We start from the raw sequence: 27,817 nt of genomic DNA, 5'->3' as shown, positions 1-27,817 counted from the left end.
TGTAGCAGTATGTTTTGGACAACCCTGTCAATCTCCCTGGCTTTTAACAAGGCAAGCCACATCCCAATAACACTTTGTATTTGTTATGTGAATACCTGGATGACTGCGTTCCCATTTCACCAGCAGCACTCCACACAATTAAGGGACAAGAAGTGGTCATGTGAGAGACTTCTTTAATTCCAAGACAGTTCATGCCTGTAAAATAATTTCAGTCTCCATACATAATAAAGGCTGCTGGTGCCTTCAAATTTGGCGTCAGAGAAACCAGTGCCTCTTAAGCCACGTGTAAAGAAAACATCGTATATATTTTTAAAGACTACGTTTGAACAATATTACTCATTTAAATAAAAATCATTAATACTAATGGATCTTGGCTATTATTTAAATACGTCCTTTGTACTCCTTCAGACCAGGAAGGGGTAGTGAACATAATCTAAGAAGATGTGTAATGAAGTCTGAAGTGAGTCTAAGCAGTTCATAAGATGAACGAGTTGTATGGGGAATAGTAGGTACTTGCTCTTGTAGCCAAGGAATCCCTCGGAAGAATGTCTTTTGTGTATGTATGTGTGGTGTGTGTGTGTGTGTATATGTGCGTGTAGTGATGTTTCAAGAGAAGCAGGGGTAGATTTTAGCCCGTGGGGATGCAGGAGGAAGTATGTTTCTAAACAGAAGAGGGAGACAAGTAGCATGGGAATATAAAAGTCTCCCCCACCAAAAAATAAGGTTCCAGCTACTGCTGGAGCCCCATCATTCCAAGCGCAAAGTCCTCAGATAGGTCAACGAGAGGCTCGCGGAACTTCAGACTTGGGATGAAACCTCAGAGGTCGTCTGTTACAGTGACCTCATTCTGGGAAGAGGAAACTAGGGCTTAAGAAAAGTTGCTTATATAAATTATTACTAAAGAAAACTATCTTTAAGTTTATCGTTAGCATCTTTTTGTTTTAATAATACAGTTTTTGGTTTTCATTCTTGTCCTTTTGGAACATTTCTGCACATTAGAAAATGCCTTAGCTATTCTTTCTATAAAAGAACAATTTTCCCAAAGCCTAGGGGTTCAAAAAATGCAACACAACATTTCTAAGTCAAATACCAATTGCATGCTAACAGTGAGCATTGTGAACACAGAAACTCATCAACCCAATTCTAGGCCATTTCCAACCATTATCCAGGATTGAAGAGCGAGGGAAGATAAATCACCACATAATCATAATCTATAAAAATACTGGCCTAGAGTGCACTAAAAAACTCTCAATAAATAAATATTAAACATTTGCTTTATGAAAGTCAGTGATGTGCTCTTCAGAAATATCATCTATACTTTCAGGCTGCTTTTTACAAATCACACATACAGAGTGTAACAGGTGACAAAGGTTATAGATCAGGAAAGGGTACCACTTTATAGAAAAACGTCTTTTGACATGGTGTTTCTATAAAGGAATGCAACTTACATGGTTAAGTTGCTCATGTTTCAGTTTTGAAGGCAATACCAAGAGATCTGAAATGCTTTTAAAATGAGTGCTCAGCTCCTAAGGTGACACCTTTGAAAAGAGAAACACTCGGATGTGTTCATTCTGGGATTTTCTTTACAAACCAACTGCGGGGCTTTGCAGTGGAGTCTGGAGGGCAGCTGTCCATGGTACTGCTTGAGCAGTGACGCTGTTCTCTGCCACCAGCTCTGTTACCATTTCTTTGACTCAGGATGTTCGGAGTCCCTGTGTCTCGTACAGGGGTTACCTGGAATAACAGTCCAGCACACTCATTCCTCAGAACACAGGCTTATTCTCAGGATGACTTAGACCAAACGATTCTGGTCTCCAGTCAGGTTGAAAAAAGTGAATATTGAAAGTCCTCGCCCAGTTCTTAAAGACTCGCTTCTCCGTGATAAAGCGGTGATGACTGCCCTTGCGTCCTCGCTCGTGGGAGAGGTACATTGTACATTCATCGGGTCCAAAAGGTTCATAATAATGATAAGGTACTGAAGGGTGATTGGGATCCCTGTAGGAAGAAAATGAGATAACTGATTAAAGAAAAAAATTTCCTCTGACTGATGGAGGTAAGATGTTATCTGTAATAAGCTGATAAGGATGAATCATATTTTCTAGTTAAATGAATTTCAGAAAATGGTTTTTCTGATGTTTCAGCAACGAGCATGTGGAGGGGTTCTGAGGATGTAAAATACGTGTGGTGACCATCATTACTGAGCAAAGAGAAGGCAGAGGTGCTACGGGGCATTTAGGCATCCAGGTTTCAGGCACTAAGTGCTACTAAGTCACAGCTAAAATATTTTCCCACTCTTTTTACAGTATACACACCATAAGTAGCTGTAGACATATTCACAAAATAAAATATTCCATTATCCACTATAATACCCCAAACCTTCCAGAGGCTTAAGTTGCATGGCGCGCATGGCCTGGCGGGTGTACAGGATCTGGCCCCGTCCACTGTGCTCGCACCATCCTGGCCTTTCTGGCTGTCAGCATTACTAAGCCCCAATCTTCCACGGGTCACCTTCCTCAGGTCTGGAACTCTCTCTCCCTGCGTTCAGGCTTTACCACTGAGTCCTCCTCAGGGCAGCCTTACCTGGCACCTGCTCCCTTCACTCTGTCTTACTCAGATTCATTTTATTTATGAAATTAATTGCTGTCTGAAATTGTTTATTCATTTATTGTCTGTTCATGAGGGCAGAGTTTTGTCTTATTTCTAGAACAGTGCCTGGTGGGTGTTTAGTAAATGTGTTTTGAATTTCTGTTACTGAAAGAAACTTACATTGAATTAGCAGCTGAAAAGCAAACTTCTAAAGGCATTTTTTTTCCTGCAAGTGTGGAACACTGATGATTGTAGTTTGATCCTAGGAGATGCCACCATGTTCCTCTTGTTGCTCCAGGTGCGGAGATACTGAAAGTCTTGAGTCTTAGTCTAGAAATTCTAAATCCTCAGTCTTTGCTGGGTAGCCTGACAGTCCCGGCACTCTTCTGCCTCTGACTCTCCATCTCAGCCTCAAACAGGAAATACTGTTTCATTTCTTCAAGGCAGTGTACCCAGGATTAACACATAAGATTGGTGGGTTCCCTTGTTGTAGGGTTACCAACATATTTACCCATGAAAGTGCTTTTGTCTCAGCCTGGTATCCAGGCTAGGCCAGCGCTCTTTTGAAGAGTGGAGAGTAAGACTAGTTAGGGTTTCCCAGCAGACAGACTTTCCTACTTGGAACTACACTCCCCAGTGGGCCTTGTTGTAGAGACGGAGAAGGGCCCCAGGCTGCCCAGCTGTTTGCAAATCTCACTTCAGAGCGTAGTGCTCTGAGGTCCTCCGTCTAGTCACTCAGACTGCCCTCTGAGTACACTGACTTGGTTTCCCAAAGATGCTCATCCTGCCTGGCACCTATTGGTTTTCTTCAGAGATCAATACGCAAATGGCTTTTAGAGTAGCAACTTTACTGGGGTCAGGGACCTAAGACTTTTATCAAGAGGGGTGCTGAGTTTGTGGCTCTGACAACAATAAACCTTTGAACTGCTTCTCCTCTTGGGTTAAAATTCTTCCAGGAAGAGAGATTTGTTTTTGTCAGCAGCATCTAAATGCCCCTTATCCTGGCTTAGATGCTGTGCTGAATTAATACTTTGCATTTCTAATATACTTAACTTGGAAGTATCTCTATGTTCTATCATGAAACATTGATCCTCACTGTTCTAGTCATTATGGATTTCATTAATTTATTTACCCTGGAAATTGGAATCCCTCTGAAATTTTAGTAGATGTTTTCAATATAGAGAATGCATGCTAGAAAAAACTCAGGCTGCAACTGACCTCTATGAAGAAAAAAATAAGCGAAAAGCAACTTGGGTGACAAATCTCCCTGGACTCATGTGGCACAATCTGGGGAACCCCTGCCATGGTATACTTGGGGTTAAGCTTCCATTCCATCACAAGTCAGGTTTTAAATCTGATTCATCTAAGTTTGGACATATTATTGGCATCAATCTGACTAAATAAACAATTAGGTTTCTAAAAATATCATGAGATTGATTTGGCACCTGGGGACAGAGAGTAATTGGAAACCAGCTAAAGGATGCTCGAGGATCAATTTCCTGATTCAGGAAGACCATTTCTTTGAATGAAAACATATCTGGCTCCATATTGATCAACTAAAGAAGAGAATTAAATTTATATATTTGGTTATTATGATTTCAGAGGTGTCCAAATCAGGCATTCATGTAGGTGAGAGTTGTTTCCACACTTTAAAACTGTCCTATCAGCAGAAAAGTGCTTTGTGGGACTTGGGAAGGCAGAGCCAGGGCCCTTTGAAACAGCTCTCCTGCTGTGAGCCTGCCATAGGCTGTCACTCTGCCATTCATTTAGAAAGCCCTTCCTAGCTGAAGGTTATAATTCCTTGGCTCTTTTTTAAACTTGACTTTCTAAAGGCTGCCATAGCTTTTTTGTCCTTCACCTGACCCCAGTGAAAATGACAATAACACCTGAATTTCTGCATGAGGAGGCTGCTATAAAAGGGAATTCGGGGATCCAAGTACCTGTTGTAGGCCAGGTGAAGCTAAGGGGTGTGTGGCCTGGGGCGAGGGAATGGAGATGACAGCAGAGCCAGTTCCCCGAATGGCTGGCTACAGCTTGCCATCAGTGCTCTAACGGCCAGTGCAGGAACAACACCTGCAGAATGATGAGAAGAAGGATTTTTTTTTTCTTTTTGGAGGAGGCAAATGGGGAGAATGAAGGAACTAAGGAACTAAATATTTAGCGCACACGGGGAGCTTTAAACAAATAAATTGCCTGCGCTACACTTCTACAGATTCTCCCTCAGATGATCTGGAGAGAGCCCCAGGATCAGGTATTTTGAAAAGTGCCTTAGGTTTAAGTATCAAAACAAATAATGGGAGCATTGGATTATTAAGCCAATAAAATAAACATCCTTGAGCCCACCATGACTTCAATAAATACCTAACTAAATAAAAAATAAGTAAACGGGAAAGAAGAAATAGTATTTATTGTGGAAAATTGGAATTGAGAAATGTAGGGAAAAATGAGGGACTAGAAAACCACCCTTAGAACATTGTGGTGATTGTTGCAGGAAAAATGCACCAAGGAAGAGAAAAAGGTAAGGACAAACAGGCTGTTTGCATAAAGTATCTCCTCCAAGTTATTTATTAATGACAGCGGGAAAAATAGTAACTTTACCCTGGGCTAATCCACCTGACACCACCTGAACCAAGTGAGCCAGGATAATATCACTAATAATAAGCCATGTTGACATCATGAATCTCAGCTATGAAATCCTGAGACGGGCTTACTATTTCTGTGGTATCTTTTCCTGTAATGCATAACCTTCGTCTAAGGATGGGAAAATATTACACTAACCCGAAGAGAGGAATTTTCTCCCAACTCCCTGACTGGCACTCTTCAAAAGCGTCAAGGTCATGGAAGACCGGGAGAGACTGAGGAACATCACAGATTTGAAGAGACGAAGGGGATCTAACAGGTAAATGCAAAGGAATCCTGGACGTTAGTAGAGACACTGGTAAAATCTCAGTGACGCCGATGGTTTATGGCATTGTCATGCCTACTGGATGACACAGGGACCTTTGGTGACACCAAAACGGTGGCGACTTATGATAACTAGACCATAGTAATACAAACTATCAGCAGTGGGGAAGCTGGATAAAGGGTATGTGACTGCCTTATACTATTTTTGTAACTGTTCTGTAACTGTAAAGCCATTTAAAACAAAAATTAACATACATAAAATTTTGCATAAAACATAGCATAAAAAAGCATCTCCTTAGCAGATTCTTATTTAAAACAAAAATTAACATAAATAATATTTTTTATAACATACAAGGAAAAAGCTCCTTAACAGATTCTTATGCTAAAAAATTTTTTAGAAGATTCTCAGGTGCAGCCAGGTCCGAGGTGACTTAAGTGTCTGCTCAGAGGCATCATTGTCGCCCTTCTTTCATAGGTGAGAAAACTCATGCACAGAGTAATTGAAAAATATTCAGAGCCAAGATTTGGACCAAAGCTGGTTGACTCCGGATGCTGTACTCTCAAGAATGAGGTTCTGAGTTTCAGAGAACCTCCTGCCCTCCAGGTGGGGATCCTATAAGGATGACGCTCCCGGTCCCCACTGGCCTCGGCAGCGTACAGCTGGGAGCAGCCTGTCCTCGCTTCATCCTCCCAAGCCCTCGAGATGCCCCACGTGTGGCTCTTCCTGTAGCTCACCAGGGTGGTAAGCAGAGGCTTATTTGTAATTCTGCCCACCAATATTAACGGAACCAGCGTTTGAATGCCCCATTTTGGGATCTTCTGTAGTTAAGCAGTACTAATGGGAAAAAATGTCATCATATTAACAAGCAAGGGAAGACACTTCCATTTATGAGTACTGACAGTGTTCAAGACACTCTACTCCAAAATACAGTCCCTTGGCATTTGAGGAAAGAACAGAAGCAGGAAGGCCACGCTCACCCTCCCCTCACCCTTCTCCCCCGAAGCAGGCTATAAAATATTTTTGTGTCCTTCTTTTAAGTAGGTCATAACACCTTAATTTCAGAGATACCCTCACTGTACCTAGAGGAAAGGAACATCCTTATCCTCAAAGACACAGAAATGCCAAGAGAATCTGAACAAACGAGCCGTGCTGCCGCCCCTCGGTTTATGACCATCAGGTTCTGCCCGCTCCGTCCACTCAGACCTCACAGCGCTGGCGGGAGAGGTCAAGCTTCAGCAGACTTCGCAGATGAACGTGCAGCTGCCCCTGTTTTTTTGTGTCTTCACTTGTCTCAGCCGAGAACCTTGCGGTGGGTGAGAAAAAGGGAGGGCCTTTGCTGTGGCAGTCTGATCCGGGTTGACCTTGCCCGCTGGGTGTGGGAACGGACCGTGCAGAGGCTGGAGATGTCCTGGGGGAAGGATGGTGTCTCTGCATCTCCCCAGAGCATTTAAACCCTCTTCCTTTTTGGCATGGTGCCCGGCACATAGTCGGTACTTGAGAAATGCCTAAAGAATAGAGGTGAATTAATAGCTGTCGAGGATTTAGGCTACTCTGCGATTGGATGGCATCGGGGCCTTTGGTGACACCATGTAGCAGTCCCAAGAAAACGCGCCTATGATAGTCTTTCCTCCACCTCTGCCCAGGCCTAGGAGACCCTTAACCCGTCCTTATTCGGCTCCCTCCATTTCTTGTCCTTGGATCTTCTCTTAGAAAGAAACAGTTGTGTGCTTTGGACACCTGTGAAATAACACTTGTGAGTGCATGGGACTCCCAGGGCCTGAAGTGTCCATCCTTCATGGGACAAAGGGCCACAGCGAGTCACCCGACCCCCACCCAGACCCTCCACAAGGGAGATAGAAGAAGGGGAATGGAAACGCACAGTGGCTGGTGAGGGCTGGCCAAGTTATGGCAAAGTTGGAAGAGAAAATGAGCATCTAGGTACAAATTCAATATCCTAAAGTCACTTTATAACACATAAACTGCATGGGTGGTGTTACCATTCCACAGCTGTCTCTTGTGAACATCCGATTCTAACACAGTGGACTGTCGCCAAGGAAGAGCTTCCCCCGTTAGGCTGGCAGCTTTATTAATGTTCGCTAGATAATAATTCTAGCAGAATCAACTATCTGATATTCACAATACCTTTGAGATGTCCTTCACATTATGGACGAGATATTAATTTAGTTCCATGACAGTGATCGCTCAGAATCATTACCCCACTAATTAATACTCAAGAAATGATGGGTAACAGAGAGTTGTAAACTTGGTAATGTGCTAAGTATGACCAGAAATCAGATTATTAGGTAGAATTTAAATGCTCGGCCCATTATTATCACAAATAATTTACAATGGAAAATGAGATTAAATACTCACCATAACTTAGTTTGGAAGGCAACGACAACAGATCTTTTCACTGCAATTTATAGGCCGTCTGGAGAGAAAGGAGTTGGCCTCCGATATGGACATGGAATGATTTAAGAGCCTACAGTCCACAGAATAATATATTCTGACGCTGTCTCTGGTGCAACATGGCGTTAATTTTCTCCAGCTTTCTGCATACTGACAAGCCTGAAGGCTGGTGATGGAGGCCAAGTGGGGGCAGATACATGAGCCCCCATTTGAGGACATAACGCTGGCCCTGGCTGAGAATACAAAAGGGTGGTCCCCACTTACTTCTGGGGTCACCTCAAAATTCTGTATTTATCATGTGCTATTTCTACTTTTTATTCACCTGGCACTTTTGGTCATGTGATATTAAGTTTAGAATCAATCTCGTATACCTCCTGTGGAAAGGATTTTTTGTTTATCACTGAACCAATCTGTACTGAATACATACTATGTGCCAGACACCATGACAAGTCCTAAAGATAGGATATGGATTGAGACATGACCTCTCCTCTTACGGAGCCTACAGGACAAATTGCTCGGTGAGGTGAGGCCAGGGGCAGTCGGCTGGTAGAGGTGGAGTGCAGTAGATCTGCTCAGACAGGAGGGTAGGAAGGGCTTGAGGAGGAAGGGTTATTGTGCCTGAATGTGGACTGAAGGGTGAAGAGCATTGACTTTTGCGCCCTGGAGACCTGGATTCAACTCCCAGCTCTGCCCCTTATCTGCTCTATGACCTTGGCCAGCTGTTTCATGTCTTTAAGCCTCATATGTAAAATGGTGATAATAATAATGCTTACCTCATAGGAGGATTATAAGGCTCAAAGAGACAAAGCACGTGTTCAGGCCAAGCACAGGCCTGTGTGGGGTACATACCACACATACCAGCCATTACTATTATAAGTAAGAGCCAGTAGTCAGCAGCCAGCTCAGGAAAGAGGGGATGGGGCATTCCAATTTGAGGGCGTGGGGACAGATGTGTGCAGGTTGAGCTCCCTTACAGTACAGCTCAGTCGAACCTATCTGAGTAGAGATGTGACTAATGTGGTCTCTCAAAACCTGATCTTGGATGGCTCATGTGCTTAAGCTAGCGAGTGTGGACTTTACAGCTCTGTGGAAACACACCAGGGGGTTTAAGGGATAGGGGCAGACGTGTGGTGTCATCTAGCAACACAGTGATGTTTGAAGAGGAGAAAGACCAGAGTAGCTGTAGAAGACAGTCCAGGAGGTCACGGGTATACCAGATTAGAGAGGAAGAGCCAGTATGCTGCTCTCACGACTTTGAGAAGTGTACCATTCTGCCAGATCTTGAATGAGACATGACCTGGGTCTGCCATCATTTACATCTCCACTGTTTCCACCTGTGGCTTTAAATGTGAATATGACACTATTTGCAAGGAGTCCATAAGCTTAATACATTTAGGGGCTACCAGAAGTTTTCTTGTTATTGAATGACTTCTGGAAGTGACTTAGGCTCTGTGGGTGGGATGAGAGGCAGACGGAGTTCCAGGAGCGCAGACGGAGTTCCACTGATGTGGGCGATCAGGCCCTCATGGACCATGGGGCTGTTTGCTCCTTCCGTGTCTCCTCCCTCGCACCAGGCACTGCATTCCCTGCGGGTCATTGCCATTCCACACCGTTAGAAATGACCAGGAGTAAGTTCAGGGCTTTGTCTCTCTGTGTCTCTGTAAAAGGTTGATGATTAAACTCTCCTGAAAAGTGTGAGAGAGTTGGGTTTAGATTGGCAGGGATGAGTATCCTAGACCAGAGATTGTCAAAGTTCTCATTTGCTAAGAGATCTTTTGTTGAAAAGCAACTGTGTACAATAGCTCATACGTAAAGCTGGTCCAAGGGGGTGTGCTCTTGTTCAAAGGGGGTGTGGGGCATGTTCCCCCATCCTGGCCCTGTGCCTACATAGGCTCAGAAGACTGCAGAGATTCCTCCCTGCCCAGCTGGACCGTCAAAGATGGATATGTCAGTGAAGTGCAGCGGGTCACAGGCTCCTGACAGGCAGAGAGTGAAGGTTTCTCCCACTGGCACCTTGTGTGACCTTCCATGCCACACGACTGAACTGTGGTCAGGACAGACTTGGGGGGCTAGAAGAGGAGATTGTCCCCTTCATTTCTGACCACCTCCCTGGTGCCCCACATGAGCTAGTTGAATGGATTAAAAAAAAGTCTTTGTGATCAATTTTGTTAATGACTTGTTGAGTGTACTAAATACGTCTTAAGGTCTAAAATGGTTAATTTGCCAAAAATGAACAGTTATCTCTCCCTTTGTTTGCTGAACTCTGAATCCATGTGGCTAGCTCTCCATTCTAGAGGGAGGCGGGGAACTTTCAGGAAACTGCCGAATGGCAGCCCACGTGACACCCTACAAGGAGCTGGAGGCCATGTGATGCCAACTCTCAAGGTGAGGAGAAGTGAGGTCGGTCTCACACAGAAGGCTGTGAGGGCCCTTCCTTCCCAGGAACCAGGTCCTCTGCACAGACTGAGCACATTCCTTAGAGCTGCCAGCTATCTCCAGAAAATGTGCCAGTGGGTATCCACACTCACCTGGGAACTCCCTGAGCACTTACTATGCCCCAGACTGTGTGGGCATTCCTCATCTACTGCCCTGTGGAATTGGCGAGCACTGTTGTCATCACCATTTTACAGACGTGGAAGCTCAAGCTTCTGAGAACTTGCCCAAGATCACTAAGGCTCGGTCAGGTCAAATAGGTTTCTCAAGGTCACATAGCTTCTGAGAGTCAGAAATGGGTATTTTCGCCACATATAACACCCTTAACCATAGCACTAAAGAGAGAGCAGAGCAGCGCGGTTCTCAGCCTTTTTGGCACCAGGGACTGGTTTCAGGGAAGACAATTTTTCCACGGACCTGAAGTGGGGGGCAGGAAGGATGGTTTTGGGATGATTGAAGCACATAACATCTCCACCTCAGATCATCGGGCATTAGATTCTCATAAGGAGCTGCAACCTAGACCCCTCATACGTGCAGGGTAAAGTGCTGATCTGACAGGAGGCGGGGCTCAGGTGGTGATGCGAGCCGTGGGGAGTGGCTGTAAACGCAGAGGAAGCTTTGCTCCCTAGTCAGCCTCTCACCTGCTGCTGTGCAGCCTGGCTCCTAACAGGCAGTGGACCCACACCAGTCTGCAGCCCAGGTGTTGGGAGTCACAGGAGGGGAGGATAGAGTCATTCACTTGGTGTTTATGAAGCATCTGCTGTATTCCAGGACACTAAAGATCTACTGTCCTATGCTCTACAGCTTCAGCATTGAACCAAAAGCCAGAACTCTCTGTCCGCAGGGTTACATTCTGGTGGACTCAACCAGCTTGAGATCTGCCGCCTCACAAAATCTTCAGCTTACCTCCTTAAGTTTTAGAGCTCATGACACGGGTACAAAATAGTGGGATATGGCCCCTAATAGTTCTCTTTTTCTTTCGAAGAGACAAAAGGAGGAATGATCAGACTAACAGTAGGACTGACTTCTAAGGCACTGCAGCACTTTTCCTCCATGATCTCGTTTAATTTTCACCATGATATGGCTGCATTTATTATTATTTTCTTTTTCTTTTTTTTTTCAGTTAATCTCTTTCATTTATTATTATTTTCTTACTCCCACTTTATGGATGAGGAAAACAAAGTTCAAGGTCACACAATTAGGAACTGGGTGCTTGGTGGTTCAGCCAACGCGACCTGGAAATGAAGTTGCGAGGAACTCTGGGGTCAGTCTGGGGTGCCCCTGGCTTTCCCTTCATGCCCCTTCCCGAGGCCTTGAGCCTGACGGCAGCCTGTCTCTCTCTAGCCCTAACCATCTCCAGGTGACTCCCAGCACATCTCCACTTTCTCTGAGGGAACCCTGGGCATGAGGATCTATTGGAAGAGTTATTGCTGAAACCACTTTGTGCAAACAACTACCGAATCTTCAGGACAGTAGCTTAGGAACAGAAACCCTGAGCCAGCAGCCACATACGGTGCATTGACATTACCTTAATTTCTTTGTTAGTATCATTCTGTAAATTGTTTCATTCCTACTGTACGTGAAATGGTGATGAACTAACTCTGAGTTAGAAAAATGACAGGGTAGCTTGCCTTTCAATTGTTTTCCGTAATAAATGGAATATTTCCTTGAACACTCAAAGTGATTAACATTTCAGTTGATTCATGCTTTTTCTTTCTGGCGTCCTAGTGGAAATATTACATAATTATATCTGCTGTGTAACCATCAACGTCGATGGCTATTTGCCCGCCCATAGCACCATTCCTGCTGCTTCTGTTAGCCTGTTGGTTTGAGAAGGCAGTTTACTTTTTTAATGCCCTCCTACTTCTGCACACAGATTGTTATGCAAGGACACAGGGCCAGTGAATTAAGTGACAAAAAACTGCGTGAGGATTTAAGCTAGCTTGCCTGTGCGCGCCATGTACCTGGCATTGCGCCAAGCACTTCACATGTATTAACTTATTTAATCCGCCTACAACCCTCTGAGGCAGAGTCTATTATTATCATCACATCCACTTCTCTGGACGAGGAAGCTGAGACATGGAGGCATTAAGCAACTTGTTCAAGGTCATGGTGCAGCATGAAGTGGCCACCCCGGCTTTACACAGGTGCAGTCTCCAGCACAGGACCCGTTCTGTCAAGGGTCTGCTCTGTCCATACCTCTCCTCGCCTTTGTGACCTGACCCTTACAGATCAACTATATTGCTGCTCTGTTAGGTCTTTGGGTTAAAAAAGGGGGAAAGTGGAAAAATGGTCAGGGCATGAGATGAGTAGGCACTCTTTCTCATCCTTGCTTTAAACCACCAAATTATGGTTTGGGCCTAAAGACCCATGACCTTTGAGAAGTTGTCAGGTTTAAAACGCATGAAGAAATAAACAAGCATGCATTTTAATGAATAAGTTAAAAAAAATTCCAACCCCAGGTTTTAGCATTTGAAGATCAGGAGTGAGGCCACATGGAGGCCATCAGCATTCCTGAAAACAAGGGCACTTTCTGAATGCATTGGCTTCACCATGTTAAATTACAGGTGAGTTTCAAATCCAGCTTGCATGAATCAGGACCGGAACACAGCTCTGCATGTCTGTGGCGCACACCAAACTTTGGGGACACATCAGGATGGACCTTCAGGTACAACAGAGATGTGTGCATGCTGCCTTTAAACTGATACATCAAAATAATCATGCCGGTGCTTTTGACCTTAGAAGCACAAACCCAGGCTACTGGTGTGGCAAGGGAAAGAGGCTCCGAGGAATATTTTAATTTTAGAAAGCAGGCCTCACTGTCAGAGGAATTGCCCTCTTTAATTCATTAAAGTATCATCACATTCCTTTGAAATGAGAGTAAAACTAATATTTCTTAATGCTTGTTCATCATTTATATTATGCCAATTATTGCATTATTCTTGGCTGATAAATATTCAGAAGATAAATGAAGCCCACAAAACGGATTTATTCTCTAGCAGTACAAACAAAAACTTTCAATATTTTATATCACATAATTAAATGCTGTTTGTTGTTTCTAGAACCAGAACTTGGGACATACTAATTAATTGCTTCAAGAAGACAGTCAGAACATGGTTCATGGTGGCTGTACGGAATGAGATATTTATAAACCCCACACAACACTGCTGATGATTTACACTGGCAGAATAAATCCTACCTGCAGAAGTCTGGGGGCACCATGCCATAAACATTGATCCTGTCACAGAGCTCCAGCGCAATCGTCATTGTGAACCAGCCGGTGCTAAGCCAAGTGTTGGAGATCTTCCTGGAAGGAACCAGAGTTAAGTCTGCAAGCTGGGAAAGTAATCATCGTACTCACTGTCATTTAAATCTGTTCTGGAGTAAGGCTGACTATGAACAGGCTCTCTCTTTGTCTTTCCATTTGATAAATATCTGAATCTTTACCAGATTGTAATGTCTTAATGACACCACCACCATGTTCCACAGTACGGTCACAAGAGATGTTGATGCTCCATCATGGTGGGTTTGTGACCCTAAAAGATACTCACAGGACATCTTCATCATAAGAGAAGCTGATCATCATTGAAGTGCACGACACCACAACTCCGTGTCTTATAAGACAACAATCCCCATATGACAACTCCTTATTAACTAGGCTATTTGACTGATGAAAAAGTCTCCTAGATTTCTGAGAAAGCCAAATAATGAAGAGCCTGTTATGAACAGACTTGTAGATGAGTTTACCTATCTATTGGTCAACTTATTATTATTTTTTTGTTGTTGTTACAGTTTTTTTTTTTGCCGGGGATAGGTTGGAACCCACCACATCCAGTATATGGGGCTGGTGCCCTACTCCTTGAGCCACAGGGGCTGCCCTATCGGTCAACTTATTGATCAATGAATCTTAGGGTAAAAGCCTGCCTTCAAGCAGAGTAATTAAGACCTGCACTGAATGTCTTTTCATAGGAGTATGCTTATCTGGGAAGGGGCTAATGACCAGAGGAAAAAGAGCCACAGGGACGCTTATATCTAATGGAGTGTTTGCTTTATTGTACCTATTGTACCTATCAGAGCCCTCTGAGAATTCTTATTAGAAGGCCTAATATTGGAAAAAACTTAAGGAACAAATCTGTGAGCTCCACCATTCATGAAGTTGCCCTTTCAGTCATTGGTACTGATCTTCAACCATGAGCCAGGCCTGGGAGTAACTATGGAGACATAACAGGTCTAACCTGTCCCCGGGAGAATGACTTGCTGGAGCAGGGCGCTATGTGCTGTGGGTATTTATATCAATCCTTCGGTGGCTGTTTTTCCTCTCTCCTTGGTGCCAGGGCATCCCTCATTAGCCAGTCTCAAACACCTTATCCCCAAGGTCAGACTGTCTGACCAGCCAAAGCACCATTTGTGATGTGAAGGAGAGAGTTGCAGAAAGCTTGTTCTGCTTGCACCGTGTACTGTTCCTGGAGACTTTCTGTTAAGCAGTATGCATCTTTATTTCCACTTTCCATAAAACTAAAAAAAACCCTAAAGCAAAGTCTTTGCTCATTTTCCCTCCATTCCATTGTAATGTGACCTGCTATTATCCCAGGAAGTACCTGGAAAAGCTCCTAAAGATGGGAATAGTATGGGCTTGTAGCTTACCTGTTTCTATGAAAATAAGCTAGAAGACCCGAGGGAGGTCGCTGCCGACCTCTGACCCCGATTTGTTATCTGTAAAGCAGGTGGAGGAAGCTCCATCCCCTGGGCTATTTGAGAAATTAAGGAGAGGCCACCCCTAAAAAACATCAAGCTGGGCATGGTGATACATGAGATCCCTTTCTCCTCTGTTGGTTGCTAGGTTGACAAACAGGGAAGCAATTCAGCTATTTCTTTCTGTGCTTTTTACAAGCAGTAGAGGAAATCCTTCTAAGTCTTTGCTACTGAGGTCTTGTGTAGGCACCGCCATTGGTAGACAGGGCAGCAATTACGAAATTCAGAAGGCTCCAGACTGCACAGGTATTAATGATCTTTCTTTCTCACCAGGGTTAAACATTCCTAAGACCTTTGGGACTGAAGGAGCTGGGATGGAGAACTTCTGAATGGATGGCAAAGAGGAGGGGAGGGAAGTACCTTCTCTTAGGAGAGAGCCTCAGCGCTGTGACAACGCCCTGGCCACGTGTTCTGGACCTAACCTGGTGAAAGACTAACTGGGACGACATGGAACCAAGTAAGTGACAGCTCATTTACGTCCCCAGGATCCTGCCTGGGAATCACACCTATATCTCTCATGCTTTTAAAGGTTTTGGAAACACCAGAGGGGGCTGTTCCCAAGGTGGAAACTCTGCCACCATGCTGGCTGTCTTGTGTGACGTTCTAGAAATCACGGGCCACAGCCTGACAAAGAGGAGGATGTGGCTCTGCAGAAAAAGGCTCTGCGGGTGAACACAGAGGCTGCAAAGCAGAGGACCAAGGAGACTAAAGTAGAGAGTTCTTTACAGCGCCTCTTAAAATCTTCCAGACTTCCTGAACAACACCTTTTGGGATCATGTGCTATAGAAATGCAACTGCATTGTGCTGTCTCTCTAAAAAAAAATTTGAATGCTTTTTCTAACAAAGGAATATCTACTGTTTTTACACTTAATCAGCTGTAATGAAAGAATATGAAGAGCTGTCATGTGCTTATTAGGGAAAATTATCAGATACTCTTTTATATGATGAAGTAACACACTGAGCTGATAATTCTATAGTGCGCACTAAATTACAATTAAAGGCCTTTCTGCTCTACCAGAATCTCATTTATAATCTCTATGGAAATATTCTTCCTGCAGTTATTTCATTTACGCTTCCTTTATCTAATTACTATAATATTGGTTCTGAATCATATTTTCCTAATGTATCCTTATTCAATTATAAAGTTATTTTCAAGTACAGTTACTTTCTAACATCAAAGAATACAACTTGGCCATCTACGTCATTTGTCATGCCTCTTAAATGCAGATTGTTCCTGAGCCATCTTTGCTCCATTTTTAAGTAGGGTGAAACTTCTATAAATCTCAATCTATTGAATTATCACATTTCTTCAAAATAGCCCAAATGTATTTCCTGACCCTGAGATCTGCAGATTAGATGTTTCCACACTTTCTTTATCATCAATAATGATAGAGACTTTTGTTGGGTTTCATGAAAAGTATACATAGAGGGAATGCTGTTAAATCCTAAATGTTTTGTGTTTTAAATTACAGAAATAGTTTTGAGCTGAGGGACTGTTTCTGGCTTGGTTCTTTTTACTTGGCATAGGTTGCAGGTTAAGAATATAGATGCATAAGAATATTGAGTCCATATAAGATTAGTTTCTTTATGACAGTTTCCTAAAGGTAAGAGGTAGGTGCAAGGTGTCTGGAAGTGCTAATGTATTTTGGCAGCCTAAAAATTCGTGTGTGATTCCCCTGAGCAGGGGTGTGGCCACTAGTAGACAGATGTCTGCAGAAAGAGCCCCAGTGGCCAATCCACAAAGACCTGGCTGCCTTCTGACCTGCTGGGGACTACCAGGGAGAAGGACCTGGTGAGTGAAAGCTTTTCACTGGTAAGAATTTTGTGAATTTAAAGAGCAGGACATGCCTTGATGGGAGATTGTTTCCTAAAAATCCAAGGTGGCTAAAGGGTAGGATGACTTGGTCTTTAACATATCAGCTTAAAATGATTCTTTACGGAGTCCACAGCAATGTGTAATTAACCTAAATAGCTCTCACTGCAGCAATATTTCAGGAAGACTTAGATTTAGCAATCATTAAACCAAAGGGAGAGAAGCGTTTTCTATTGAAAAGATGGTTTCTACTTATTTAGAATTCTCCAACAAGTGAAAAATGAGACTGTAAGTAGGTGCCTTCCCTCTTTATCCCTTATAAAATGATTTCTTTGTTAAACAACTCATTCAAATGAGCCAAAGTATCTCTTATTCCTGCATTTTAAAGGTCAATCCATGACAGGCTTTGGTGACAGCTGGTAATGGGGTTAGGATCCCCCATGTGGTCTACTGGCTGGACCACCACGGGCTCTGCTGGGCCTTCCAGGGTAGGAGGCCAATGTCCAGCCCTTCTTTCCCCTCCCTTTGCCAGACCTATGACCACTCCTGCCTAGGCCAGCCCCAAGAAGTCACAAGGTGTCCAGGATTTTAAAGATAGCTTTTCTAAACAAAGTATTTGGGGACACTGGACTTCTGTCTCCCTTTAAGATGCTGTTCTCCAAGACTGAGTGGGCTAATCCAGCAGAGCAATGGATTTCGTACTTTATAGTCTGTATTTTATGTCTTGTATCCCTTTAGTTTCAAGATAAGCAATCAACTCAATGACAGTTTTTGTAAGAGAGATAAATTACATCATTAAATGTATGTTAATTATTCAAAGTACATGTTTAGAATTCAGGAAACAAGGAAGTTGGTTAGGCCAGTCAGATGATTGGTAATCACCATCCCCTTTTCACATGTGAGGTCACCGAGTCTCTAAAACAGTGGTTCTCAACCTGTGGGTTGTGACTCCTCTAGGGGTAGAATGACCCTTTCACAGGGATCACTAAATACATCCTGCATATCAGATATTTACATTATGATTCATAACAGTAGCAAAATTACAGTTATGAAGTAGCAACAAAAATAATTTTATGGTTGGGAGGTACCACTACATGAGGAACTATATTAAAGCGTCGTAGTATTAGGAAGGTTGAGAACCACTGGTCTAAAAGGTCAGATAAGTTGTCCAAGATCCTGCAGCTAGAGAGCGGCAGAGTCAGCGTTCCAACCGGGGCTGTGCACCTGTTCTGCTCTACACCTCTGTCTTTGACACCCAGTCCTCCTTCCACCTAGAACTGGCCAGCTCACAACCCCCCATCCCTCTACTTCATGGGATTATGCAACCATCACCACAAATTCCTGAATATAATTTCATTATCTCAAAAAGAAACCTATATCTATCAATCCATCAAACTAAAATAAAAGTTTCATGAAACAATACGTTGTCACACTTGCTATGTGACGTGACTGCTGATACTGTCTCTCTATTCTGTTCCATTCAATTCTATTCTTCCCATTACAGGGAAAGATTTTTAAAGAAAGATCTTTCAGTGCCTCACTACGTTGATCTCACATCTTATTATTGAGAGGTAACTAAAGGTTTGGAAAAGACTCCCCCAACCACAGCTTGCCTCCCTGCCCTATAGTCATAGACCTTTTCTTCCCCTCACGTGACCTTCAGCTCATGGGCTGGTTCCTGTATCCCCAGTGCCAGGTGCAGGGCTGAGCAAGTAATAGGTACTCAGTCAATACTGGTTGACTGAATAAATAAATGTTTGCCTTGGAATGGGAAAACAACAACAATGACAACAAAACCCACTTGCTTCTTTTTGGTTACTGTTCACACAACTAACACAAAATACAGTAAAGCTATCGTATCGTGCTTTTAATCCATGTAGGCCAGGCCAGCAGCTGCATCAGCCTCTTCCTCAAAAATAGGGACTTGGCCTTGGATTATCCATACAACTGTACCAGGGCTCCTTTTCACCCGCCCGGTCAATTCTGCTTGTGCAGCCCAGTCACTGGGAGGACCACATAGATGGGATCTCCGTGCCATCAGCACTGGGGCTGCAACAGAAGCCTTCAGCAGAAATCCTGCTGGGGCTGCGTCAGCCACCATGGACAGCCCCTGCCTGCCCTGCAGCCTCGCCCCACCCGCCTGCGCCCTGGCACCTGTCTTTGCCCGTCTCCTGCTTGAAGAGCTCGTCGAACTGCAGCATCTTGTGCCGCGTGATCATGAAGGCTTTCAGGCGGGGCAGCACCTGGCTCAGCAGCTGCAGGTTGTTGTACACCTGGCCCTTGCCGTCCCGCCGCATGTAGCTGCTGGGGCCCCAGAAGATGAACACGGTGCCCTGGCTCACGTTGAGCAGGTCCTGGCGGTTGCGGAGGATCCTCTGGATGCTGGAGTGCGCGATGACCCTCAGGCTGGTGCGATTGCCCACGTCGCGCCCATAGCCGCGCGTGGGTGCGTCGTTCATGCGGATGACGCACTCGGTGCGGTCGATCTGAGGGCCCTGCTGACTGCGCAGCAGATGCCCGGAGCTGGTCACCAGAGCGCAGTCCCCGCAGTGCATTTTCAGGGGCTGGAAGGGAGGGGGAGCAGGACATTGTCAGAGGTAAGGGAGTCACCAACTTCCAGGAGTCTCAGTTTTCCCACCTCTTAACCCTCACTTGGGAGCAGCAGGTGGCTTCCCTGCCTCTGGAGAAGGGCGCCTGCTTCCTGCTCCTCCCTGTCCTACTGGAGTCTATAGCCCTTCTTCTGTAACTCATGGACCCTCACATTCTCTTCTAAACTGGTGACAAGGAACACTGGACAAGAGAAAAAGAGAGCTATAGCACTGACCTGTCAAACAATGGCTGAGGGCCTGTATTGATACTAAATAACCAAATTGACACATCACCCCAGGAGGCTGCCATCATGGTCATGTTACAGATGGGGACACTCAGGCTTAGAGATGTTAAGCAATCAACCCAAGGATGCGTGACTGGTAATAAAGTCATGCTTTCAAAACTGTTTTTTAAATTCAAAATTACTCCTCAGTCCAAGCAAAGACTATACTGCAAATTGCTGTGACATTAGTTTTTCTACCCTCTTAACTCACCTTATTGAATGGTAAGCACTTATTAATGTTAATAATATTAATTCTTGAATGCTGTACAAATAGGTTTATTCTAAATCAACATCATCTAGGAATCCCATGGGAAGTGACCCACAGCCTGTAATCCCTTAGGGGCTCTAATTTGGCAATGACACTTAGGACAGTTTGAATCATTTTAAGGGAAGAGGAAGAGAAACTGAGGTAGCTCCCTTTCCTGAATGTAAAGAAGTCTCAAGTTCAGAGCCGCAGGCCTCCTCCAGGAATGGGCCTGGGTTCTTCTCTCTCCTACAGTGAACACATGCCCTGGGGAAGTTCCAGCCGCTATGTGTCAGCCAGGGACAGCTCCAGTGGCAGCGCTCTGTGGAACGTCCTGAACCAACGATTTGCTTTCTGAACACCTACATTCCAGCAAATTAAACATTCCCATGTTCATGTGTAATGAGAAATATCTCTAGTTGCTATTTGAAGATAATGTAATTAGGACCTGAGGCAAAGGCCAGCAAGGGCACCAGGAAATGACAGTGAGGATGTTCTGAAGGAATGCTACATTGTCAGATTGTCCCCAGAGCCTCTACCCTTCTTCTCTGTTAACTTCCCACAGGATGCGCTAGCTCCTTGCACAGCCTCAGGAAATCGGATCCAGCTGAGCATGGCGTGTACTCGTCTTCTGTTACCCTGGGAGTTTCCCGAGACGTGGCTCTGTCTTCAGGAACCGCTCTGACTTTCCTGACGGCATGGTGCCCAAGAGCACTGGCTCTGGGGTGAGACCAGATGGGTCCAGCCTTGTTTCCACCACCTATTAGCCAGGGGACCTTGACAAGTCATCAACTTCCAGGAGTCTCAGTTTTCCCACCTCTAACTGAGGATAACATTTTATCCTGCCTTGGTAGAATGAAAAAAATTAAGACACACACAGTATCAGATGGAGCCTGACATCTGATATTTGACATCTGACATCTTGATATATTTGAAGTTGACAATATCTGACCTGGAAAGTAGCAACTGCATGTGGTTGAACCCAGTTCTCAGCACAGGACCCGTCACAGAGCTCATTCAGTACATGGTCGGTGCTGTGAGGATGACTGGCCGGTGCTGAGCGCAGGGTGAGTGCTCACAACTCAGAGCGCTGAGGAAAGTGTTATGAACACGTTAGGTTCGTAACTGACACAGGATTGTGAAAAGGAGATTCTACCATTGCAAATTCTCATCTTTCTTTTAATGCTGAATTACTCTAAGGTGACTGGCACTGGGCTAGGCAGTCAGATGCGGAAATGAAGAAAGTAAAACCCTTGAAAGCTTATACATTATGGAAGGACAGCAGGTCAGAGAAAGAGCACAGTGAAGTTGGACAGAACGAAGAAGGGTGCTCTGCAAAAGCCTGGGGAAGGGGGAGTTGCTTATGGCACAGCAAGGCCAGAGTGGCCAATTGACTAATACTTATTGAGTGCTCCATACATGCCAGACACTATTCTTAGTTTTTTATACAATTGCATTAATCCTTCAAATACTATCTTATCACCTCCTTTTTACAAGTGAGAATGTTGAAGGATGAAGAATGAAGTGATTTGCAACTTGCTCAAGATCATACTGTTAGGAGGTGGTGGTGCTGGACATGCAACCCAGCAAATCCGACTGGAAAGTCAATGCAATTCACCAGCCTATCACTGTATCACAGGAGCTTAAGTGTCATGGAATGTTTGCTTAACTCACCGCCTTGCTCCTTGCTACCTCCCAGAAACTTAGTGAAGCTATTTTTCAATCAGTAGTTTTGTGACCACGTTGAATGCACCTGACTGGATGGATGCGAGACAGTGACAAGGGTCTTCCATCCAGTACACCCATAAAGGATCTCCACAGGAGACTCATCCAGCTAAAACATGCAGCCCATGATGGTGAAATGTAGTTAAGACCAGATCTTCCTCTTAAAGAAGAGCTGGGTTCCAGATGTCTTCGAAGTAGCCCTGTTCCCCTCAGGAAACTACTGGAACTGAGTAAAGAGCCCGTCTACATTCCCTGGGTGAACTGCTGGGATGAGGGGCAATTTCAGTGGCCAAAGGATCGATGAAATTCTTCACTGGAAGAATTCTTCAATGGAAGAAATTCCTTTCCTTTGCTTTACCTACACATCCCATACAAAATGGTGAAGAGAGAGGTTTCAGTGATGCCCTATGCAATGAAAGATTTCCTAAAATGTACCAGATGCTGAACGGCCTGCAGGGTGCAGGGATGTGGGGTGAATGCCATAATACAGTCAGACTCACGGGGCCGTGGGACCAAAGATGTGGACACATTCAAGCCTATCTAGCCAAGAAGCTGGAGATAGGAGAGGACAACTGGAAAGGGGATTATGCCACAGAAACCAACAGGGGAGACAATCTCAGAAAGGAAGGAGTAGTCAACATAGCCACAGAACAAGGAGAACAAGACCTGGGAAGTGTTCTTTGGATTTATTGACTTTGGCCAAAATAGTCTCAGATGACCAGAGGTGACAGTTTGGTTGTGGTTGTAAGCGAGGAAACAGAGGTGAAAAGTGACTGCAAAGGGTTGATGGAGGGTCGGGAGGGGAGTAGAACAGATCCGCAGGACTGACCAGCACGGAAGGGGACCAGCTGGTTGCCAGGGGTTGGGTGGGTTTTACCACTTGAAGTCCCGAGTCCTAGGAAACTTTGCAGTTCTGGACAACATCGAGTGGTTGGTCACTTCACTGCCACTCAGGGAGAAGCCAGTAAAAACATTCCTCCCAAGATTAGGGGCATCTGCAAGCAGCTGGTTACTCCACAAGGAGGGTCAGGAGGCCCAGGGCCTGGAGCTCACTGTCTCACAAACATACTTAAAGCTCTCACCAATTAAAACAAAGAGAGGATCAATTAGACACTTGTGGCCAGCTGACATTGATTTCCTCATTTGTTCTAGAGACCTTTACTGAGCATTTAACATATTCCCAAGGTTCTGTGTAACTTGTACATTTACTTAATAAGGTTACTTTGTAAGTTCATCCTGTGAACCCTAAGACCATGGAACCTGCTTTTTCTCATCACACTCACTTAGAATTATCAAAATAACTAAGAAAATGCCAGGAAGGCCATGTTAACCAGTGTGATGAAAATGTGTCAAACGGTCTATGAACCAAGTGTATGGTGCCCCATGATCATACTAATGTACACAGCTATGATTTAATAATAAATAAATAAATAAAAGATATTTTCAGTTTGAGCTATAACTTTATTATATTCATTACTACCAGGGAAACATGTGGAAGGAAGGTCCCAGCAGCATCTTTTCCTCATAATTAATTATTCTGCCTTGATTTCCAGGGCACAGGCTTGTTGGCAGGTAAAACACACATCACCTTCGGGACATTCTGAAGACCTGTCTCTCCTTCTCCTTTGTCCACAGAAGGCCAGCTGGAGACTCTTTCAGGAAAGGCCAAGTTTCCTGACCCTGCCATACTGACTTTCCGCGATTACTGTCTCACACAATTCCTCCTGCCCGCCTGCACTCTGCATGTCTGGGTGTCACCTCAGCCACTGACACCTGTGCTGTGAGCTGTGCAGATGAGCCAACGTAGGGAAAGATCTGACGCCTGAGTTACTCCTTGAGCGCCTTTTCGTAAGTGGTACCAGAACAATGACAACAGCCATTCTAAACAAACCTTATGCTCCCTGCTGAGCAGAGCCTGTGCCAAAGGCTGTCGTGCTTCCAGAGGAGCAGAGGACGCCTGCTTACTACATGTGGGTGACTGTGATGTCTTGGAAGGCAGAACAAGAAGACATCACACCGACCAGTGACCCCATTTCTGAGGATGTCATGGCCCCAGCGTAGCCCCGCACCTCAGCTCCATCACAACGTTAGTGTCTTGGTGATGTGGATGAAAATATCCCTGCCTAGGAGAGTGAGATTCCTGGGGTATTTCCACGCTGCTGGTTGCCGCCTCACTAGGTGGACAGGAGGACGATGAACTTCCCACTGGCCTGGGAGCCGACGCACCCACGGGGGCACAGTAGGGGAGGCAGCTCCTGTGGGCTCACTGCCCAGTAAGGCCTCTCTCTGGCTTCTTAAAGCCCCATTTGGTGAGGTGCTCCATCCCCCGGTAGGAAACGTGGACCCCATCTCAGTTCCCCCAGTCCTGGTCATCTCGCTTCCATCCTGACCCATAAAGAACATGTAATTAATACTGAAGAGATGGACACATAAAAATAAATAACGGATGCCCCAACCAACACCCCGCTTCTCTGCCCCAGCCGGTGACTCTGATGACACAGAGAGAAGGGGGAGTGGGCGGCGGAAACCTCTGTCTGCAGAGAAGGAGGCTGCGGACATTTGCCTTTGAGCGGCCTCTCCACCCGGGAGCCGTCATGCCAGAGCCCAAGGCACTGCCTGGAATTAATGGCTGGCTGGGAAAATGGCCCAGGACACAGTAAGGGCCATTAAGCCCAGCCCGTTATTAATCCCCAGTAAGAGCTCGATGCCAAGGTCATTAGAGCTGTTGTGAGGTGAAAAATGCCCAGGCAAGCCCACAGAGCACGGGGAGAGCAAGGGGGAGTCACGGTTCTCCAGAGCACTGCGGCTCAGAGCTGCAGTCGCGGCTGGTAGGAGTGGGGGCGGGCAGGGCAGAGGCCTGGGACAGGTGGGCAGGCCCTCCCGAGGGATGTGCACACACACATGCACACTATACCCCCCTCCCACCCTCCCACCCCCCGACAAAGCCATGCCTGCACACTTGGAGCTTACGTTTTTATTTGTATTGTTTCCTTTGCTCTTTGGTAACTTGTAACCATTTGCTTCATCCCTGAATCTAAGGAGGTGCCTGCAACCTAGAAGGGGGGCTTGAATATTTTATTACAGAATGTATAAATGAGTTTCTCCTCTCACACACTCCCCCCCCAACCAACCCTAGAAAACCCAACAAAAACCACCAATAAAAAAAGTCTCAAAATCAGGTGCGAGGGAAGCAGGACAACTTCCTTTCATCACAATCAACTCTTTTGGGCTGTGGCCACAGGTGCAATCCCTGCTTGGGGACGTGTGCTTAGGCAATCAGGGTCTGATTTCTGTCACAGCCTGGAGAGCAAAAGCAGAAGGAATTCTCCTTGTGACCCAGCTGACGCCTCCAGAGCCTGCCTTGAGAGAATAGACCAGGCCAAGTCAAATTAAACTTGACACCTAAAACACTCAGTGATGTCCTTGCAAACATTCGCAGTGCGGCAATATCAGGCTTCAGTTTTTAAAGTTCCGATTTATTTGGCAGAGGGGAAGGTACCTCGGAGCATAATGTCCATTAGCTCAGTAATGAGATGGTCTTGCTCTGGGAGCTGCCTGTTGGTTTGAAGCAGACATAAGATATATTAAACAGTTTTCGGTGTTTCGAGAATCTCTGCACTTTCCAATCTCATGTTTTCCTGTAATTACTGTGCCTTTATTACCTGTCAATCTCAGTTCAGGCTGACACTGGACATAAACCATGCTGATTATTTAATGTGATTCACCAGAAAAGTGTGACTCTTCCAAGCTGCTCTTTTCCCTTTTATTCAATGACAAGCCCACCCACCAGCCTTCGCTGCTAAGAGGTCTTCCTCCCCACCCCCAAGCCACCTTGTCTGATTTCCACCTGCTTGCTGACTAACGATGCAGGAGCTGTCTGGGCAGAAGGTGGTACTGAGAAGTGTTTAAAATACCACTTTTGGAGCCACTGGCTTTGAACTTGCTCCTTCCACTCATTAGTTGGGTGATTTTGAGCAAAGTTGCTTAGCTCTTCTGAGTCCCATTTTTTCATCTGTAACGTGAATATAGTAAAATTGATGTCCAAGAGAAGCTTGGCCATTTCCATTCATAGTGCACCTTCCACCCAGCTGCTCAGACCAAAGTCAGGGATCATTCTCCATACCTCTCTTCCGCCGTCCCTTATAATCACGCGATCCTCTGGGGCCTGTCCACCTGCGGGTGCTCCAAATCCCCCCACTCCTCACCACCCCTGCTGCTGTCACCTTCGTCTGAGCCGCCCTCATCTCACTTTTAGTTCCTAACTTTCCTTCCCTCATTCTCTCCTTGGGCTATATTCCTGTCTCCAAGAAACTCCTGGGGTCGCCTTTGATATGTAAATCAGATCATGTCACTCACTTGCTCAAATCTTCCGGTTTGCTTCCCATTGCATTGGGAATAAGAGACCAAACTTTAAATCAAGCTCTGCGGGCCCCAAGCTCTGCCGTGTCTCCCCTTGTCTGTTCTTTCAGCAGCCTCCCAACGGGCGCTGCCATTTCTCCCTTGCCCGCTGTCTGCTGCGCTCCTTCAGCTGTTCCTCCCAGCCAGGCCGCTCTTGTCCTGATCTCTGCCTGCCGCCTCCTTCACATCCTCCTGTTACCTCGAACCCCCTCTCCGAGGAGGTCTGCCCTGACCACTCAATCTCACACAGCCCCCTTTCCCATCTCCTGTCACTCTCTCCCATGATCCAGGTTTTGGTTTAAATTCAGTATCACTATCTGAAAAAATCTTAGCATAATCTTTGTATGTCTATATGTTCAAGCTCCCCACAAGAAAGGGCTTTGTCTTAGTCAAACTGTATTTTCAACACCAAGAATGGTGCCTAGCACCTAGAAGGTGTCCAACAAACACAGGATTTTGGAAAGAATGATGGAAGCATGAGGCGCGTGCAGCGCTTACCACAGTGTCTGGCACACAGAGTGTGAAATAGATGCGCCTGTTGTATTTAAGAATCCCCATTCTGCCAGTAACCAGTTCCTGACATTTTCTCGCTGGATAACTCGGTGGATAATTTTCTGAAGCACAGTATTTGGAATCCATGCATAGGTCATAACACCTTCAGCAGTAAATGACCTTCAAAAGGAGGCCCAGGAAATCCCATGAGTTTTTTTTTTTTTTTAATTTAATTGCATTCTGTTTTTTAAATGTCTTTTCTGACAACTTTAGTAAGATTAATTTGCAAACCATAAAATCCACCCATTTTAGATGTAAATTAAATAAATTTCAGTATATTTTCTGAGTTGGGCAACTATCACCAGGATCTAATTTTAGAACATTTCTATCATCCTGAAAAGAAACCTCACGCCCATGTACGGTCACTCTCCGTTCCATGCCCAGCCCTAGGCACCCACGAATCTACTTTTCATGTTTTCTGGACATTTCACATGAATGGAGTCACACAATAAGTATGGGCTTTTGTATCTGCCTTCTTTCACTTGGCACAATCACTGTGGGGCTCATCCACCTGCCAGTGCTTTGTTCCCAGTTAGCCACACCCATTGTATGAATATTTAATATGAATATTTTGTTTAACTATCCATCAGTTGATAGACATTTGGGTTGTCACCATTTTTTGGTTATTAAGAATAATAGTGTTATGAAAATTCGCATGTGGATATGTGAACATACGTTTTCATTTTTCTTCAGTAGTTGCTGAGGAGTGGAATGGCTGGGACATATGACAATTTTATTTAACATTTTGAAAAATTGCCAGTGCTTTCTGAAGTGGCTATAGCATTTTACGGTCTTACCTGCAATTTTCCAATTTCTCTACATCCTCAACATCACTTAGTACTGTCTCTTTTGATTATTCTAATGGTGAGACTGGAAATATCTCATTGTGCTTTTGATTTACATTCCCTGGATGTCTAAAGCTGTTGTGCAGCTTTTCATGGGCTTATTTATTACCGTATCTTCAGGTTTCTAGTTCTGTTTACTAGAACTAGGATGCCCTATGTTCCACGCCAAACAAGTGCTGCCGAGGCCAAGTGGTTCTATTGAATTCAGAATCAACCCATCACTGCCTTCTGCAGGAGCCTGGGGTGTGCAGGACCCACCGTGAGGTACGAGGTCTCCGTCTAC

At 45.0% G+C, this 27,817-nt stretch overlaps 1 protein-coding gene across 3 annotated transcripts in view; it reads right to left on the bottom strand.

The window, feature by feature from the left end:
- Window positions 1-924: 924 nt before the first annotated feature.
- The window catches only part of ST6GALNAC5 (ST6 N-acetylgalactosaminide alpha-2,6-sialyltransferase 5), a 140,402-nt gene continuing 113,509 nt past the window's right edge, over window positions 925-27,817 (bottom strand). For 2 of the 3 annotated variants that reach the window (XM_053592563.1, XM_053592565.1), the window contains 3 exons: window positions 19,053-19,462; window positions 13,533-13,640; window positions 925-1,995 (listed from right to left, as the gene is read on the bottom strand). In XM_053592563.1, coding sequence (XP_053448538.1) covers window positions 1,764-1,995; window positions 13,533-13,640; window positions 19,053-19,462 — 750 coding nt within the window. In that variant the 3' untranslated portion in view covers window positions 925-1,763. Of the gene's footprint in view, window positions 1,996-5,174; window positions 6,997-13,532; window positions 13,641-19,052; window positions 19,463-27,817 lie in introns of those variants that run through there. The other variant, XM_053592564.1, reaches the window with a different exon arrangement.

This window comes from Nycticebus coucang, chromosome 5 (assembly GCF_027406575.1).
Source record: "Nycticebus coucang isolate mNycCou1 chromosome 5, mNycCou1.pri, whole genome shotgun sequence".
Lineage (NCBI taxonomy): Eukaryota > Metazoa > Chordata > Mammalia > Primates > Lorisidae > Nycticebus > Nycticebus coucang.
The sequence above is the reverse complement of the archived record's forward strand: the minus strand, read 5'-3'. Positions and strand labels throughout refer to the sequence as shown.